The sequence below is a fragment of the Pholis gunnellus genome, assembly GCF_910591455.1.
Source record: "Pholis gunnellus genome assembly, chromosome: 4".
Lineage (NCBI taxonomy): Eukaryota > Metazoa > Chordata > Actinopteri > Perciformes > Pholidae > Pholis > Pholis gunnellus.
This window is the reverse complement of record NC_136530.1, coordinates 24,047,468-24,066,349: the sequence shown is the minus strand read 5'-3', so window position 1 is coordinate 24,066,349 and position 18,882 is coordinate 24,047,468. Positions and strand designations below refer to the sequence as shown.

General features: G+C 42.2%; 2 protein-coding genes across 2 annotated transcripts; both read left to right on the top strand.

Annotated features, from left to right (window-relative positions):
- Nucleotides 1–1,422: 1,422 nt before the first annotated feature.
- boka (BCL2 family apoptosis regulator BOK a) lies at nt 1,423–9,838 on the top strand. Its single transcript, XM_079157656.1, has 5 exons — nt 1,423–1,561; nt 1,798–2,163; nt 4,106–4,234; nt 6,918–7,081; nt 9,280–9,838. Exons 2-5 carry the CDS (start codon nt 1,950–1,952, stop codon nt 9,403–9,405), a joined length of 633 nt encoding a protein of 210 aa, XP_079013782.1. The 5' UTR covers nt 1,423–1,561; nt 1,798–1,949; the 3' UTR covers nt 9,406–9,838.
- Nucleotides 9,839–12,672: 2,834 nt separating this feature from the next.
- atg4b (autophagy related 4B, cysteine peptidase) lies at nt 12,673–18,307 on the top strand. The gene is made up of 13 exons (XM_079157958.1): nt 12,673–12,741; nt 14,393–14,494; nt 14,624–14,695; nt 14,788–14,886; nt 15,046–15,147; nt 15,256–15,328; nt 15,966–16,045; nt 16,376–16,572; nt 17,312–17,390; nt 17,514–17,659; nt 17,795–17,851; nt 17,961–18,054; nt 18,141–18,307. Exons 1-13 carry the CDS (start codon nt 12,732–12,734, stop codon nt 18,212–18,214), a joined length of 1,185 nt encoding a protein of 394 aa, XP_079014084.1. The 5' UTR covers nt 12,673–12,731; the 3' UTR covers nt 18,215–18,307.
- The last annotated feature ends 575 nt before the right edge of the window (nt 18,308–18,882 follow it).

Here is an 18,882-nt window from a genome sequence, read left to right as displayed (position 1 = left end):
CCGTCTGAGAAGCAGGAACCATATCCTTTGGCATTTTTGCTTTATAAAAAGAAAAAGAAGGAACAACCGATGTATAAATGCCAAACAACTACCGGCATCAGTTTTGTCGCACTGTCGCTCACCTTGGAAATGTGTTGGAATGAGGAGAAACACTTGCAAGACATGCTCCCATGATATGCACACTTAGCAATGAGCATTACACCGTGTGCTGATACGTATTCCGAGGACTGAACATGCATGTTTTCACGCTTGGCTTTTTGCATTAAGTATTTTGCAAACCGAGCTGTCGGTGACAGTTGAAGGAGTTCGCCTCCTTGCCTCTGGTTTTAACAAGGATCTGCAAATCTGTTGCGCAGTCATAAACAAAGCAGGGCATTCCTCGGGCAGGCCCAAACGGAGGGAACGGAGGGTGGGGTGGCTTCCCCCGGGCCACATGACAATATCGCTCCTCTGCCAAAGAAATCTAGTTAAATGATTAACTGTTAGGGAGTGGAGGAGATGTGTAGCTGCTTGCTGTCAGTGTTTCAAAACCACATGGCAGCCAAAAAAGACGACCTATTTTAAAAACTTAAAATATGTTGTATTCCGTGTTTCACATCTTTATCATAGGCTAACTCTAATATCCTCTGTGTGTCACAGAGGATATGCATCATAACTCATGTGTTTAATCAGGTCTAGCTGTTTGCCCCCCTTCTCCAGTCTGTGTGCTAAGCTTCATATTTAAAGGACAGACACGAGAGTGGTATGGATCAAATCAATAAGAATGTAACGAGCCTGTGAAGTTGTGTCTTGTCTTTTGTGGCTGTGGGGGAAGCCTTTTACAGTCCGAGAGAATAACCCTGATGACGTCATGGTGATGTCATCAGGGTCGCTTTAGCTCGGGCTTTAAAAATCATAACAGAAGAGTGTGAAGAGATGTGGAGTTAAAACGATGTGGACGTTGACCCCGGCAGGGAGCGACTAATGAAAAGATGTCATTGGTTGCATTATGGGAAACGTAGGATTAGGTGTTTAGGGCCTGTAATTGGGACTTAAAGTCAGAATTTGATTACATCTGCTCCTTTTGATTTTCTTTTTTTTTTGTCTCTCACAGGTCCCCCAACTTTATTTTTAACTTTATCTTTTGAGATTTCTTTTTTCTAATGCAGGCACACCTTATCTTCATTGGTTTTGTAACACAACAGCTCTTGGGCTGCTTAATGCAACAGCACAGACAACATATAGATGTCAGATCAATGCTGTGCACCTTTAATTGACAGATCCAGTTAGTACTGCTGGGTCATGTCCTCTCTGTGTGTGTGTGTGTGTGAGGGGAGGTGTGTGTGTGGGTGTTGTATGAGTTGGTATGGGGGTGGAGGGGCGGGGCTTGTGTATCTCCGCCTTAGGACTTCACAATAAGTGCCCTTAGAAGGAGAGCCTGTCAGACTATAAACTGGAGAGCTTTTCTTTTTCTTTTTTTTGTATTTGAGTGGCAGCAAATCTTAAATTCCTAAATGTCAAATGATCAAAACCACATTTTCTGCTCAGTGACGAGTTAGGATGCAGGATAACATGTTCTCGGGTAAGTTGTATGTTATTTGAATTGTCCATACCTTCATTATAAGGCAGTATGGGCGCACTAACTGTAACTTTACGGATTCATACATACCTCTTCTGGACTAACTTTTCCTGCTCTCCCGCGTGGGGTTTACGTAACCTGCAGCTTCAGTACGTGCGTTGATTGGGTTTGCGACGGACACCTCTATCCAGGCAAAAGATGTCTAGCCAACAAACTAATCCGCGTGTTTTGTTATGCAGGATAATCTCCACAAGTCTTCCCAGTGCTACTACAGCAGGACGGAGGAGGCGGTTGGGGGGGGGAGACGTGTCCCGGTGCAGAAGTGGCTGCCGTGAGAGACGGCGGTGGCGGGGGAAGGTGAGCAGCGCAGTCCGCGGCGGGTGACAGGGGCATGGAGATGTTGCGCCGCTCTTCTGTGTTCGCGGCCGAAGTGTTTGACCGCTCGCCCAACGACAAGGAGCTGGTGTCCCAGGCCAAGGCGCTGTGCAGGGACTACATTCACTCCAGGCTCAACCGCGCCGGGATAGGCTGGTCGAAGCCTGACCACGGGCGGGCTGCATCAAGCGGGACGCTGGGGGATATATCGTCGGTCCTGCTGTGGCTGGGTGAGTTTTTTTGTTTTGTTTTTGGAGCACGGTCCGCTTAACACCCTTGTGAACTATATTGGACAAGTCAGTTTTATAGACTTATGGTCGACTTCAGAGTGCAGTGATATCTGCTGTATTCAAAAACAATACCCATTGAAATCATTCCGAAAACGTTATTTGAACCTAATTGTATTTTAACCTTAGTTTTTTTTTAAATAATAAATAAAATCACATACAAATGAATCAATTGAACATTAAAACATATTTGACTCAATGTTCAGGTGTGTGTGGTTGGCGTGGCGCACCTATGACTCATTTTCAATGAAACACCTTTAAGGGATTCCATATATTCACAGTTCCCTTTAGCTAATGTTTGGATGTTTGCCCAGTATGAAAACCGATACAGTTCTGAGGTTTCACTTTACCATTTGTGGTTATCACTCCACCTCCAGTTTAGTTGTGCAATTCACTGGAAACTGAGATCGAACAGAGTGTTTATTAAAAGGAAACAACAGAGGGGATGTTTTATATTTGGGAACACTTTCCAGCAGAGTGTACAACAACAACTGTGATGCAAACAGAGTATGGCAAGAATCTATGAAGAGATTAGATTACAGACTGTTGGACTTTGTTCATTTAATTACTGGATATGAAGTCATTCCAGGTTACAACAAAGAATCAACTGCTCATAAATTCTATTGAAAAAATCAGGTGAAATCAGATTTTGAATGTAAGGAATAGTATATATTTTGGAAAATATGATTAGTCGCTTCTCTGCTGAGACTTAGATGAGTAGATGGATATCACGCTCGTGTTTGTACAGTACATGTGTAGCTTAGCATAGCACAAAGACAAACATCAGGGGCCTAATGGTTTTGGTGAGATTCATAATTGACTCGTGGCTAAGCCCCGCCCACCTGCTGCTCTCCATCAAGCTGTCAGAGCTATGTTACCATGGAGCCCACACTGTCACGAACTGCATTCCCTGAAGAAATATGGAATTTCTGGAAAAGCGATTTCCGAGGGAATCAGACAGAAGGGGGTTTGGAGGATAAATCCAGGATGTTAAACTGATTCAGCAGTGAAAACGGGTCAAAAAGATAAAGATGTAAGCTAAAGCCTATGATCACAGTGTAAAAGTGAACCACCATATCACCTGGAGATGGAGACAGAAGATAATGAAGTTAGGAACAACACTATAAAGTAGGGTCAAGTTCTTTATTTACTGTTACAATTAAAAAGCAAAAGTAGCATGTTTATACATTCAGTAGCTAAGAAGGGCTAACGCTAGTTAACGATGTGCTAATATACTTTGCTGATGTTAGCTCCACAGGTTTTTACGTAGAAACGTAATGTTTTAGAAACGCACATCTCTTTCCAACCTCTCCGGATAACGAGTATCACTATTACGCAACGTTTATCCAGGACTAGCTCCAAATCCACAACACCAGCCTGAAAATTGAGGAAAAACCTGAAACGATTGCACAAGACCAGAGCCGGATAGTTGTCGGAGCTGGTTGTCGGTACGCTATGATTGGCCAGTCTGCATTCGAGGGGCGGGACTTAGCAAAGGGTCATTTAGAACGCACTTTTAAATTGAAAGCGAGAATATGTAGCTTTCGCCCGAATGTGACCATTGTGGCTACAAATGCTCAGCTACTATTTTAGCTATTGTTACAATAGCACAAGTGGAGAACAGTTAAGCCAGTTGATTGAGTTAGTTGTGTCCGTTGTACAGCAATATTCACCTAAAGCTAACATTAGCTACCATAAGCTACTGGTCTGAACGGTTTTTTTTTTGTTGCAAATGAAGTCAGCTATTGATTTGTTAGAGGAAGCTATTGCTTCTTTCAAGTCTTGCTTTAGTTGTGTGCATAGCCCAAATGCAGTTAAAGTCAGAGGTACTACAGTCGTTAAAAAAATGTTCTCGCTGATGTTTCGTCTCCTATGTTTTGGCCAGGTGATGAGTTGGAGTACCTTCGACCCAACGTGTACCGCAACGTAGCGCGACAGCTCAACATCACGGTGGCTTCAGAGAGTATTGTGTCAGACGCCTTCCTGGCTGTGGCTGCAGACATTTTCTCCACAGGTAGGTCCACATCAGTATCTGGTTGTATTGTAAATCCAGCCATGCCTGCATGATGGGAACTAACTGAAGCGCTTTTGTTATCAGGTACGCAAACTTCAACACAAAGGAAGATTACGGAGCATTTTTGCTGTTTTAGGGAAGTTCTTCTTTTTGTTGAAACCGAGAAGGAGGAACATAGCTTGAGACAAATACAATAAAGATATTTAAATGTCTGGAGAGCTATGTTACTGCTCCTATTAATGCTTTACTATTGAATTACTAGAGCGAGCCATCATTTCCTCCCCCTCAAACATCAACTAATTCAAGCCAACTTTTTCATGTAAACACCTTCTTTTTGCAGGGTGAGTGCGGAATTCTCCAGTTAGTCCGAGACATTTTGTTGCAGTCATTATCCCCTTACAGGAAGGGAACCGCAGGGAAAACATTCAGTCCATATTAGGTTCACATGTTGCCAGAGCGAGTGATTGTTACAGACAGTTTGGACCCCACCCACGGAGTTCAGTCATCAGCCTCGGCTGATTTGTACCTTCGGGGCTGTAACAAAGCAATCTGCTGCAAAAGTAATTAGGAATCAACTGCACACTGAAGAAAATCAGGTTTGTGTGGTCCTTGAAAGTGCAAAGTTACTTAGAAATATCACTGCCTACTTCAGACCTATCAATACGAAAGAATATCTACCTAAATCGAAACATTCTCTGGGATTTACATGCACAGACATACATTGCGGTTAGGCTCTAGTTTCAGTATACAGGATGAAAAAGTAGCCCTCAATGACTACAAATGTAAATTTGGACATACTGTCCAGTAAAGCTGACAGTCTAGACATGTCACTGTGAAGAGGAAGTCACGGGCAGCAGTAGATAATGACCGCAAACTCTTCTGATGTTTATAAGCTCAGTCACTAACGTCATGCTGCCTTACACAAGGCACAGATAAACTACAGCCGAAACACATTCTCCCACCGAGCATGTTGCACCGGTATCCGCTTTTAAAACCTTCTAATTTAAACCCACAGTGAATTTTTACCCGACCACAAGTTCCCCTTATGAATACGGAGCTTTTAGTGTCTTTGAGCTCACAGATTTGAATTTTATGGCCCTCAACTTTACTGTTCCGGTTCAGTCTCATCACTTTCACTTGTTTCTGGCAGCTGTTTCGAGTGGAACGGGAAGAGACCGTGAGACCCATCACTGCCGAAGCTCGCAGTTTGGCTCATTTTCTTAAACTACTATAGCAAGCTCGCTAACTAGCCAGCTGTCCGCCAGTGAGCTAGCTTGTTAATTCCACAATGCTTAAATGACAGAAAACAACACAGTTGTTACTCATCTGGCGATAGCAATGTGCTTTTCCTACACTGTGGCAAGAGTGTGTGTGAAGCATTAAGTGTACTACCCTTCCACTGTACGTTTTTAGTCGAGGCTGCAAAACCTCAGCGAGTCTGCGACTGGCTGTAAGTTGGTTTAGTTTCTACCAAAGTTAGCCAGCTACAGCGGTTGCAATGGCAACGATACAAATAAAAATGGCCCCCACTCTGACCATCCTGGTACTTTTGAATTTAAGTGTGTGTCCATTCTACTCCTTTTTTATTTCTATGGAAAGACATAGACATAAACATTCACAGCGGGCCATTTAACGTGGCTGTAGTTTGGCCACCCAAGGCTTAATTAGCACAAACAGTATCAGCCAGCTAGACCCTGGGGCGGAACCCCATGTTAGGCTGCACTGAATGGGCCACTATGCTGATTTTTACATATAAAGGTACGTATGCTAGTACTGAAAATGTGAAATTGGCTGTATGATGTCTGTAGCTTGAAATTTGTTTTTTAAAGTATGACAAAAAATATTATCTCCACTTGGTCTTTGGGTTCTTTTAGGGGAATGTGTGTTTCAAACTGGGGCATTCAACAGGGCTGAAACACAAGACGCAGTTGAGTTGCTGTAGGGGAAATGTTGTGTAGGATCCAGAGTTATTAGAGCTTGATATAGCTGGCATGTAGCTGCCAGACTTCTCAGATGTTATTTATTATTTTAGTTACTCATTTTAAAAAGGTAAACCTTTACTTAGAATCGACGAATTCACCAAAAGAATTGGACTGCAGCATTGCAAGTGCACACAGTGGAGAGTGTCATTCTGCAAATTCCAGGTCTCACAGTTAAAGAGAAACATGACCTCCGTTTACCAGATCCTAGGAATGAATCGGATGACAGATACAGAAGATGGATGGGGTTGGGGGCTCATTTTGTATCCGTTAGACATGTAAACACTGCAAAAAGAGTCTGAGGCTTTGACTGTAAATGGTGCTGCGGCAGAAACTCAACAAGTGAACCAAGTCGGAAAAACGATCTGCTCACTAATATAGCGAGGCGAACTGCCTGCCTGCCGCCCCGAGCCTTGTGTTTGGGTTTTCTTCTCTGTGGGACAGACAGGCATGTCGGCCTCTTGCCTGACTGCTGTTGACGTTTTAGAGTTTGTTCATCCATCTTTGAATAAGAGCTGCTGATAGAATTTTGCTGCACTAAAAACTCCTCAAAAATAGCCACTTTGATTTGAGAACCCTCAAATCAACAAATAATAATTTGTTTGCAAAATATGCGTTCATACATCACATAGCAGGATGTAAATGGCTCTGTGCATGAAGCTTTGATGCAGTGTAGTTTGTTCTAACAGTGTATTTCCTGTCAGGTGTGACATGGGGGAAGGTGGTGTCTTTGTACGCCGTGGCAGGAGCCCTGGCAGTGGACTGTGTTCGCCACGGCCACCCGGCTATGGTCCATACCATTGTTGACTGCATGGGGGAGTTTGTCCGCAAGAGCCTGACCGCCTGGTTAAAAAGGAGAGGGGGCTGGGTAAGGGCAAGTTCTTTTTTTTGCCTGATTGCTTGTTTGTGTAAGTGTTGCTGATAAAATAACTCTAAGACCTTTACTTTGTGTGTGTGTGTGTGTGTGTGTGTGTGTGTGTGTGTGTGTGTGTGTGTGTGTGTGTGTGTGTGTGTGTGTGTGTGTGTGTGTGTGTGTGTGTGTTTTCTCCCGTTTGTGCCATGCTGGATGTGGCAAAGTATGTCAAGCTAACTACAAAAATATAGTCCCAGGGTCAATATTATGGAAATATTTTATTGGGTATATGAAGTTGTTAAAGTAAGTAAACAAGTGCTTCAATCTGTTTTTCTTCATATTTCTGTGTTGGTGGGTGTGTTATGAATATTAGGGCTGCAATCCTCTGATTGTTTTCTTGATTATTCCATTTGTGGTTAGGTCTATAAAATATCAGAAGAATGTGAACAATTAACATTAATATTTTTCCAGAGCACAAGGTGGCAGCTTCAAATTGTCTGCATCCTCAGGGTCTGAAAAGTGAAGCTGAAGTGCCTTAAACTTAAACATTCTCCTTAATGGCCAGCAGGGGGCGACTCCTCTGGTTGCAAAAAGAAGGATGATTCTATAGAAGTCTATGAGAAAATAACTCTACTTCTCACTTGATTTATTACCTCAGTAAACATTGTAAACATGATTTTATGGTCTCAATATAGTCTTCAATACAGCATGATGTTATTTTAGTAAATTAAGCAGGGTATGCTTTAGGGCGGGGCTTACTGTGACTGACTGTCCGGTCTGGGAGTTGTCCATGTATTCGTCTTGCAGCTTTAACCCTTTCACTGTGTTTTCACTTCATGAAAGTTAATTGTAACATTTTAGTTGCCTAACAATGTCTTATTCAGCGTTCCGTTGTACTTAGCTCCACCCTCTTGTGTTACTTCTGGTTGCAAAAAAACAAGATGGCGACAGCCATGCCGAGCTCGAGGCTTCTAAACGGCAGTCTGCAAACCAATGGGTGACGCCACGGTGACTTCGTCCGCTTCTTATATACAGTCTATGGTCCCAAATTTCTTAAAGATATGAAGAAAAGCAGCAAATCTTCAATTTGAGAAGCTAGAACTATGTAATGTTTGACTTTTCTATTAATTTATTATCAACATTTTCTGTCAATCAACTAATTGATAAGTCAACTGATCCTTTTAGCTCTGATGAATATTGAGCACACGATCCCCCGGTTATCTGGAGATTATCTGCTTATGACGTACAGAAGAATACAGCTCCCTTTAATATTTCACTGATACACCAGCTGGTACGAGAGAAAAATATAAACTTGCTGTTAAGTAGCTACAAGAGAAAATATATTGCCATATTATACAAGATCAATGTGGATAAAGTAATGAGGTGCGAATGCAATACAGTTTAAAGTTGAATATCATCATATTGTATTATACTGGGTTGGGATTAATAGTCAAAGAAAGGTCGAAGGCTGTATGATAACAGGATTAAAACACTGTGTATTGACATACAGTACATCCACCCCACAGCTTCAGACAGAATAGTAGAAGTCTATTCTGCAGAATCCTATTAATAAATAAAGCCTCTATGATTAAAATCCTGCAGAGACAACAAAGCGCACCAGAAGGAACAAGGCCTGGCAACGGGCCTCTGCCTCTGCGCCACTCTGCTGGAAAGAGCAAAACAAGTGAACAAATGCGCCCATGCATTCAGAGACATGGCACCCAAGTCGGTTTTGTTTTGCAGGCCAAGTGGAGTGTGACCAAATGAAGAGCAATGCATTGTATAACTGACCTCATGAGCACAAATGAGGGACCTGTCCCAGTCTAAGCTCAGACTGTAATATCTCCACACTGGGAGATAATCAGCGTGTGGGAAAACCTCCATAACAATCTGTGATGTGACGGATCTGAGGAGGGAGAAGTGTTTAGTGTCAGGACTGACACTTAAACTGTGCTCTCTGTGAAATCTCATTGTCTACGAAAGTGCTCTAGTTATATAAGTAGACTTTTTCGAGTAAGCATTGCAGAGATTGCAGTGTGGGCTTTGGCTTTGAAAGAAACATTTGTGGGCGAGTCGCGCACGTCGTCGATGCGGATTCTTAGCATATTGACAAATCAAGAACACGTTGGGAATTATTGGGGTTTTTTTTCTCTTTATTTCATTCCACAGTCTGAATTAATTTGGTGAGCTCTGTGTCCTCTCTGCCGTCACAGGTGGATGTAACGAAATGCGTGGTGAACACCGATCCCAGCTTCCGCTCTCACTGGCTGGTGTCCGCCTTCTGTGCCTTCGGACACTACCTGAAGGCCACTGTGTTGTACTTCCTCAGAGACACGTGAAAGACTAAGTCGCGCACTGGTTTTTGTTTTGTAGCGGACTGGCCGACACTGTACCCCGCCACCACCACCAGCACTCCACTAAAGCTTCCACTGCTTTGGATTATGTTTACACTCGTTTGCACTGAGCCTTCGTGGACGAACGCCTGTCCATTCACAGACAAATGACTTTCCGTGCTTCCTCTGCAAGATTGTCTATTTATTGTTAATAGTAAGATTATGGCACACTTTTGATGCGAATGTATAGAATCACGCACTCTTAATGTCTTTAGCTTATAATTTGTTCCACAATCAGCTGAACTGCTCATTTGTTTCGCTTCCTGTTTGGCAGAGGCTTGGCTGCCCCTAGTGGTGGAGAATTGTAACTACTGTACTTGGTTGTACACAAATCTATATATAGCAATATATATGCAAAATACAGCATGTTTTTCTTCAATTAAGGGACTGTACGGAAATTATTAATTGATATTATTTCAAAAGATGATTTGGGGAAGAGTATGGGAGGGTCTTTGCTTTTCCTCTCCCTCAAGGTTTATATTGTGTTTCAGCCCTCCGTTGCCAGAATAATATAAAAAGGGACCAAATAATTACGATTGGATGTGTGGATATTGGTGAGTAAATGTTGTCTCTACCAACAGTTGTTCTTTCATGTTATTCTGCATCACAACACAAAGGTAGAACAAATGAAATGTGTCATAAAGCCTGTAATATAAATCAAGTTCATATTCACTCATTGCCAACTTGTTCTAATAATTTGGCAAAGTAAAAGGAAACGTTTTGACCGGGGTTCCACTAACTTATACATGTTTAAATTGGGGAACACCATCTTAAATGATTATTTCTGCTTTTCCGCCATACTCTCATATTTTTAGATAAGAGTAGTGTTGAATTTTTCTATTCAAGCTAATATATATATATATATGGAAAGAATGTATATTTTAAACTATAAGATTCAGACCCCTTCCCCACCCTAATATTTGTACAGTCCCTAATGAGTCTGATGAATTGAGCCTACGATAACTACATGTGTATTTCAGACAGCACTATACACTTAATGCAACTTTTTCTCCTTCCTCATTGTACACTGTGAGGCAGTGTATGCCATTGCTGTACTGTAATTGCAGTAATGCAAGTTACAGTACATGTTCACTAAGCTAGAGCACTTTGATAACATTTCATTTTGTGAGCATAATTTATTCCATGAATAATTTCACTTTTATCCGGCACGTAGTACTAGGAGTAGAAGATAAACACGTTTGTGAGTCATCTGCATCTGTAAATATGAACAATAATAAAATGGTTTTAACGGCAATTTGTTAAGTCAGCAGCAGTAAATAATGATACATTGTTATAAACAGATTGTGCTTTGAAGCTGTTTTCCCAGAAGGTAAGTGGTCTTTCAGATGAAATAAAGGGCTTATTAAGCTTCAATTAAAGTGGTGCTACACTACTATGCTGAACTGATTGAGAGATTGAACTTGTGGAGTTAGCTTGGTGTGTTAAGTGTCCAGACTATTTTCCAATTACATCAACCAAATGTAAAAAGTTAGTTTTCTAGCTGTCTAGTGTGAGGGATTTAAGTTTTAGAGCATTCCTAGTGCTGGATATTATATGATACAGTGTGTTTACTTGTAAGAGTTTAGACCAAGAAGTCATTTCAACATCAGAGGTCATTTCATACTATAAGAGGAAGGTGTGAGGAGTGTATTGGAAGCGGGGGTTTGGCGAATCAAACAAAGGAACTGGCCCCAAGAATGTCAGGAGGTGTCTGCCAGCGGGGGTTGGAACGAAGCTGGCTGACCTAGGTGAGAAGAACAGAACAATGGGTCATCGGCCCAGGAGGGGCTTATTGGAATCCGGCCAATCACTGAGCTGATCGATTGGCTGAGAAATGTGTAACATGATACTTTTGAGAGACTCAGCAGGGACAAAGGATCTTCGAATTGGAGAAGATCCTCAGACCTCCTCCGCATCATGGGACAGACACACCATTCTGTCCTGTGGTGTGGACGGGGCCTCATATTTCATGGAATATTATGTTTGTTTTACTGTCGATAGTGTAATTCAGTTTGCATTTGTTTTGGCTTCTGATAAGAATATTAAATACTTTTGATTTTAACCTGAACCATTTGATTCTGGCCCTGCTTGCTGATGGAACAAAGAGAGCAAGGGGGGGGGGGGGCTGCTTCTTCTCCTCTGTGCTCTTCTTCTCCTCTGTTTGAGAAACTTCAGCCTCAACAGTAGTCTCAAATAATGAAAATGAATAAGTCCTTTTCAAACCTTTATGACGGAAAAGAAGTAAACCTTTTTGTTTGTTTTTTTGTGTGTGTAATGGTGGATATTATGTAAATGTTTAAATTGCAGTATAAGCCTTTTGCTTAACATTGTAGCCTGCTTTTCTCTGCGTGTGTTCGTCTCTCCGCTAGATCTTGGTGTGAATGGTTGTATTTACAGACTGCAAAGAATATGCCATGCCAGAAACATTGATGGTTATTTATGACCTCGTGGTTGAATCAGAATCACTAGACAGAGATTGGCCAACAGATTTATCTGTAAATGACATGATGAAATGTCATTTAAACAATTGTATTAATTTCATTAAAGACAGCCTCCAACCACATGGAAACATTTTCCACCTAATTTTCCAACTAAATGACTTAATGTCTGCATTTGTTTGCTGCATCTCACACCTTCCACTGATCATACTGTGTAATCTTAGTTCAAGTAGCCTACTTGTTTTTCCCTTTTAGCAATGCTGTATATCTACGTACTCTGCAATTTTAGAAGTCAATGTTTTTTTGTTTTAAGAAATTGAATGGTCACTGTAAACATCTAAACAATAAGTATTAATCATGAGTGTTTCTTTCCTGACAAAAGATGAGTTTGCACTTCCTTCTCAGAAGTGCCCTGAGCTTTCTGTCAACTGAAGTCATCTAGTTTTTCAGTAGCGTCTGGAGCTTTAAAAGATTACATCATTTTTTACAGTCGTGTGGAAGAAGGCTTTGGTTAACTGTCTAGTTTAAGGCTCTAGTAATTTGTTGAAAGGAGTGGTAAAAATGTAACTTATCTTATGGTCAGAGAAGGGAGCCTCGCGGATATCAAGCCTCTTTAACTCTGTAACATGAACGCGCCATAGATTGTTTTCAACGGGACGGCTACGTCAGCCACTAGTGATTGGTTTGGGCGACGTGGCTCCACTCTCATCTCTTATTGGATGTCGTAATAAATGTCCCGCCTCTCGCCGAATTCCACAGCAGGGCTCTATACCCATTGGTCCGCTGGGTCGGAGTCCAGAGAACAACAAACAAGATAGGGTGAAGACCGTCGGGATGGATGCAGGTAAACGAGATTTTTATAGTAAAATAACGTTTATTTCTCTCCTTTACCCTGCCTGTATTGCCACAAACTAATCACAACAACACCACATCATACTTGTCAACACATTTCCTGCTTTGTCATGACAGGATTACCAACTCCAACACAGACCCTATTGCTGTGTAGCCTCGGTGGCGTTAGCCTGATAAAATGATGACTAAAGCTAAAGCTAACCAGCGTTAGCCTGCTGTTATTGCCAAATGTGGTGGATTCCCCGCTTTGACAGCTCGCTGCGCTGCCGTGAAACGTCTTGTTGTTGCTTCACATGTCATCGTTGTTAGTGACATGTGTTGTCGTTAAGTTTCACTGTTCATAATTTGCCTTCAGTCCTCGTTTTGACTGTTTATGCTAACGCTGTGTTACGCCCTATGAACACCCCAGTCGATGCACTGTCACTCACCATCACATCAGTTATAGGCTAACGTTGCTATAAGCTAGGAGGTAAAGTTATATGATATGCAGCAACACACATGTAGTTTAATAATAACTTAATACTCTTCAGGGAATGCGAGCCCACTTCTTTCTCCATTCCCGTCTCCTTTCGACTGCAAATACACGAGCCTGTAATCTCTGCTTTATGTGTCCAGGCTAACTCACTGCTAGCTAGTCAACTTTTCCTCTGTTAGTTATGTGGATAACGTGACGTGTTTGCAATAAACCGCAGAAGCCAACCTTCCATCAAAAGTGTAAATACATATTCAGTGAATAGCTGCGGGCACCAGTTGGTCAAACTCGGATGTTTCTCTGAAGGGGAAGTGAACCCTTTAATGGTGTCCATTACTGTTTTGCCCAATTTTATATTTGGCTTTGATCCCAGTATTTCCAGCTCTGCAAATACAGACTTTTACTGTGATTGCTTTTTGACATTACATTTTATTAAAAGCATCTACTTCCTCATTTACTTACTTATTTGTTGCCAGATAATTGCACAAGGGAGATGTATGTTTAGATATTAATATGTGTGATATAGTTGCTTTATTTTTTATTTTTTTTTCAGTGTGTCATGTATGTTGTAATTTATATATCCTCTAAAATAGTTATGTCATCCCGGCCTGTGCTTGAAGACTACGACTTCATAACTGAAAGCCAGAATAATCAAATGGGATTGTGAAGTTTTCAATATTTTAGCCTTTACCAAGCAGGGAGGGTCATGGTACAACAAATATCAATATCCAGCTGCATTATGGGAAGTGTACAAATGAGCATTTTCTTTTTTAGATTTGACCAAAACCAGGGACTAAAAGTCAGGATATCTTTGCATCTGCTGCAACAAATATGACCATTCTGGGTTTTTAAGTACCTTAAAAGCCTCCCTTCTAATTGATGAACAATACCACGTTTCTTAAATACAATTTAAGTTGTAAATGTGTTTATTTCACCATGAAATACTTTTTAATTTTTTTTTATCACATAGGGAGATTCCTCCCTCGCCTCCTCTCCTAGCATATAAATTGAGACTCTGGTTAGTCTACAGAAATAAAGAAAGATGGATGTAAATAGAACAACCTTCCTGGAAGTGACTATATTTTTTTCTCAAGCAACTTAATGAGTAGGTGCCCCACCATTTCTTCCTTTGATTGTTGGAATGCCGCTTCATTCTTAACCTTCTTCGCAGCAACCTTGACATACGACACACTTCGCTTTGGAGAGTTTGAAGATTTTCCCGAGACCTCAGAGCCCGTGTGGATCTTGGGGAAAGAATACAACGCGCTCACAGGTAGGACTGTGGAATATAACGTGTGTGAGACAGAGCGAAATTAGTATTTTAAGTTTAAAGAATTATCTTTAATCATAGACTTTTCCCTGAGATTGTCTTGTAATATGGTGATTTCTGGTCTTCATGTAGAGAAAGATGAGATTTTATCAGACGTCACTTCACGACTGTGGTTCACATACAGAAAAAACTTCCCACCCATTGGTAAGTGAAGACATGTGTGTTTTAGTTGAGCCCCTAACCTTTACTTTTGACATTTAAAGGGATCTCGTGCATGATTCTTGAATGTGTTACAGGTGGGACAGGACCAACGTCGGATACAGGATGGGGATGCATGTTACGGTGCGGCCAGATGATCCTCGGCGAGGCCTTGGTGTGTAGACATGTAGGCAGAGGTAAGACATCTTTAAAGAAACCAAGAAAAAGACACCTCCCTTGATTTTGGATAGATAAAGATACACATAGATGAAACTTGTTTTTTATCACCGTGTGGCACTAACAGCTCTTCTCCAGTGAGAAGACTACAGGCTTGATAACTGGCTTGTTGTTCTCAGACTGGAGATGGGCCAGAGGCCAGAAACAAAGAGAAGAGTACATCAGTATTCTCAACGCCTTCATCGACAAGAAAGACAGCTATTATTCCATCCATCAAATTGGTGAGTAGCGAGTGTCAGTCCGCTCCAATTTGATCAGGGACTCACTCGGGCAGTAAAGAGTTTGCGTCACATTGTTTTGTTTTTTGTTGTTGTCCCTAAACGCTGCAGCCCAAATGGGAGTTGGAGAGGGAAAGCCTATAGGCCAGTGGTATGGACCGAACACAGTGGCCCAGGTTCTAAAGTAAGTACTGTAGAGAAACTACACGTTACTAAGCTGCTCAGAGCCCACAGGGACGCCTTTAAATTGCCACGTTAAAGTCCAAAACCCATATATATATATTTATCTTACATGGATATAAATGTGATAAAAATAGCTAGAACTGCTGGGTAATTTGCTTCAGAGTTTCAGGGTTAAAGGTGCTGCATAGAACGAACAGAAGTTATGTTTACATTCAGGGTTTCTGCTCCATAGCGCCACTCGTGGTAAAAAACTGCACAGGGTGTCTTTAATCAGTGATCAAAAGTCGACTAATCACTTCAGCATTACTTTATGTCATGTTAGGTCTTTGGTTTCAACTTCTGTCGCAACTGGAAAAGCAAAATCAGTGTGAGCAGCAAAGTTTCTTTGAATCTAAAACAGCCACTTTGTTTCCTAGACATTCAGGAGAGGCAGAGCAGTACGTTGACATTATCACATGAGCAAAACTTCTGTTCCACTCCCACCATCTATGTACAGTATGTACGTATCCCGCTGTCCAACGATTAACAAAAAAGACTTCATGCTGTTCACCGAGGAGGTTCAAAACTATTTAAAGAAAGAACATCTTTTCCGATCTGGTAGAGCACAAAAGTGTCTCAGTGTGCCGTCTTGCTTTCAGGAAGCTGGCGGTGTTTGATACGTGGAGCAGACTGGCCGTACACGTGGCGATGGACAACACCGTGGTCATCGAGGAGATCAGTGAGTGCGCTTTGAATGGGTCTCCGGGTTGAACTGTGGGCCGCGCTGGGCTTTGCGGAAATAGTACTTCAGCTAAACATTGCATTTTACAAGATAAAGTTTATGGATGAAAACAAATACCAATGTGAGTTGGAGTGAAGGAAAGGAGTTCATCCATCAACAGTGTTTTGATGATTTTCCCATGTGCAAATATACAAAGCGGAGAGATTAAAAAAAGAAAAGGGCTTTAATCCTTGAGTCTACCACCTTACCTCATGTTTTGTTTTTCCTGCAGCATAGATAAAAGACATTATGAAAGTAATTTAGTGATCTTTTTCTCCCCCGCTACAGAGCGCCTCTGCATGCCCTGGCTGGATGCTGCAGCGGCCTGTTGCGAACCGGAGGGAGCGGGGGAGCTCAACGGCTGCCTGGGGGGGGCGTGTGCGCTGGCGGAGGAGGAGACGGCTCTCTGGAAACCTCTGGTCCTGCTCATCCCCCTCAGGCTGGGCCTGAGTGACATCAACGAGGCCTACATCGAAACCCTCAAGGTGGGGCGTTCACTGCCGTTGCCTGTTAAAAAGAAGACTTTCTCGATCTTAGAAGTTTATCGAAAAAAGGGGGGGGGGGGGCTGTCACTGAAAACCTAACAAAAGGAGACATCTGAATTTCCTGCTTGATATTTTGAATAGTCTGATATCCACAGACATGTTATGTGTTATCATTAGTTGTCAAAGTTACAATACTCTTGCTTCAAATTAGTCCTTTCTGTCAACTGCAGTCTCTCAATAGTAAGGTTACTTTAATGAAAATGCATTAAGATGGGTGATCCATCACAGTGATGGATCACCCATCTTAAGGGTCCCTGGATGCTTCCTTGCAGCCTCTGCAATCACTGCGGTTGGCATGCGAATATGCAAGTAACCTTTTATCCAGGGTTTTGCTTTATCGGCCTCATGTGTGGGGGGAAAGGAGCTTCAAGATACACGCTGGTTGAATGGAGGTTATGCTGTGAGCGTGTGTGTAGCCTTCATTTCAAAACAAAGACACAGTAGTGAACTCAGGGTTGTTCCCTGGATCACAAAATGACCTGTTTCTTTTGTGTGGGGGGTTTTCTGATGTGCTTGCTGATAGATTTATCCACATCAAAACAACAAGAAACAGCACACTTAAGAAAATGGTCGCAATGTCATTTCTATGTTGTTTGCACTAAATGGGCTAGAAGATGAGCATGGAGGCAAAGCCAGCTACAGCTGGGGTGAGATAAACCCCTCTCGTCTCTTTTCACAGCAATGCTTCATGCTGCCTCAGTCCCTGGGTGTTATTGGGGGAAAACCCAACAGTGCCCATTACTTCATTGGTTATGTCGGTATGTCTGGTCTCTGTGTTCGTGAAATAAACACTCAGCTGTGCACCGCACACTCACCATATCAATTTGACTCACACCAAGAGGATCGATCGGATTATGAATCTTTTTTTTTTTTCTTCCCAGGAGAAGAACTCATCTATTTAGACCCGCACACCACACAGCCTGCGGTAGATCCATGCGAAGACAGCCAGGTCCCCGACGAGACGTACCACTGTCAGCACCCGCCCTGCCGCATGCACATCTGCGAGCTGGACCCATCCATCGCAGCGGTAGGAATGCTAGGGAGGCTTTTTTATAAATAGCACAGGGCATTTGTATCACAAACTAAAGCCCATTGTTACATATTTATTCTTTATAACAGTAGCTCAGTGGTTTGTAGCTTATTGTCTTCTGGTGTCCGCCAGGGTTTCTTCTGCAGAACAGAGGACGAGTTTGACGACTGGTGTATGCGCATAAGAAGGGTACGGTTCCGTTAACACTGCTCTCTTGTTGTGCCCTTAAGCAGTGCTTGAATACGGTCACTGTTAGAGGAAACGTGTGCGTCATAATGTGGTGCTCCTTCTCTTCTAGCTGTCCTGCAACAGAGGGGGGTTGCCCATGTTTGAGCTAGTGGACAGTCAGCCCTGTCACATGGTCAGCATCGATGCCCTCAACCTTACTCCTGGTAAATTAACTTTTTTTTTTTGTTGTTGCTAAGATTAAAGAAAGAAAATAGATTTGAATGTTTTTTTTCCCCCCCTCACTTCCTAGATTTCTCAGACCCTGACAGGTTGGAGCGGTTCTTCGATTCAGAAGACGAGGAGTTCGAGATCCTTTCCCTCTGAGGAACACACAAACAATGATTTGCTATTGTGGACAGTCGGTGCGAGAGATTCTCTGTATCAGAATGGGAAGCCTGCAGGGGGACAAACATAAACTGAGACCTCTTGAGCCAGTCCAGCTCCAGGGTGTAGTCAGTGTGTGTGTGTGTATGTATGTGTGTGTGTGTCACACAGCGCTCTTCAACAGCCTCTTGACTGCTCTCTGTATCCAAACATCAAGACCGCCCCTGGTGGAAGCCGTAGCAGGAGCTCAGGATAAATTCTGTATGCACATCGTCACATCGCGCGCGTTTCCATTCAAGTCTTAACACTTTAAATGTTTATTCTGAAGTGATATGGTGCCTTTCCCTGACTCCAGAAGTTAAATTGCCATAAGAGTTTTATGTTGTATAGAAACCCCAATGGCTTAAACGCGGTTTGTCACCAACAACTCCAGCCTGGAACGGCCTGCAATGAAACCAAATCAAGGCAAATCTGCAGACAAGTTGCATCAATTGTTCATGCAAAGTATCCTAGCCAAGTAAAAAAAAACAACCATATGCGCTAGTTCATTTGAAGATTATTTATTTAATCAACAACATAAAACAGGTGAAAGAACAATACACATGTAAGAGGATTAACAACAAATAAAGTCAGAGTCTGGTATATGACAGTGTTACGTCTCTTCAATT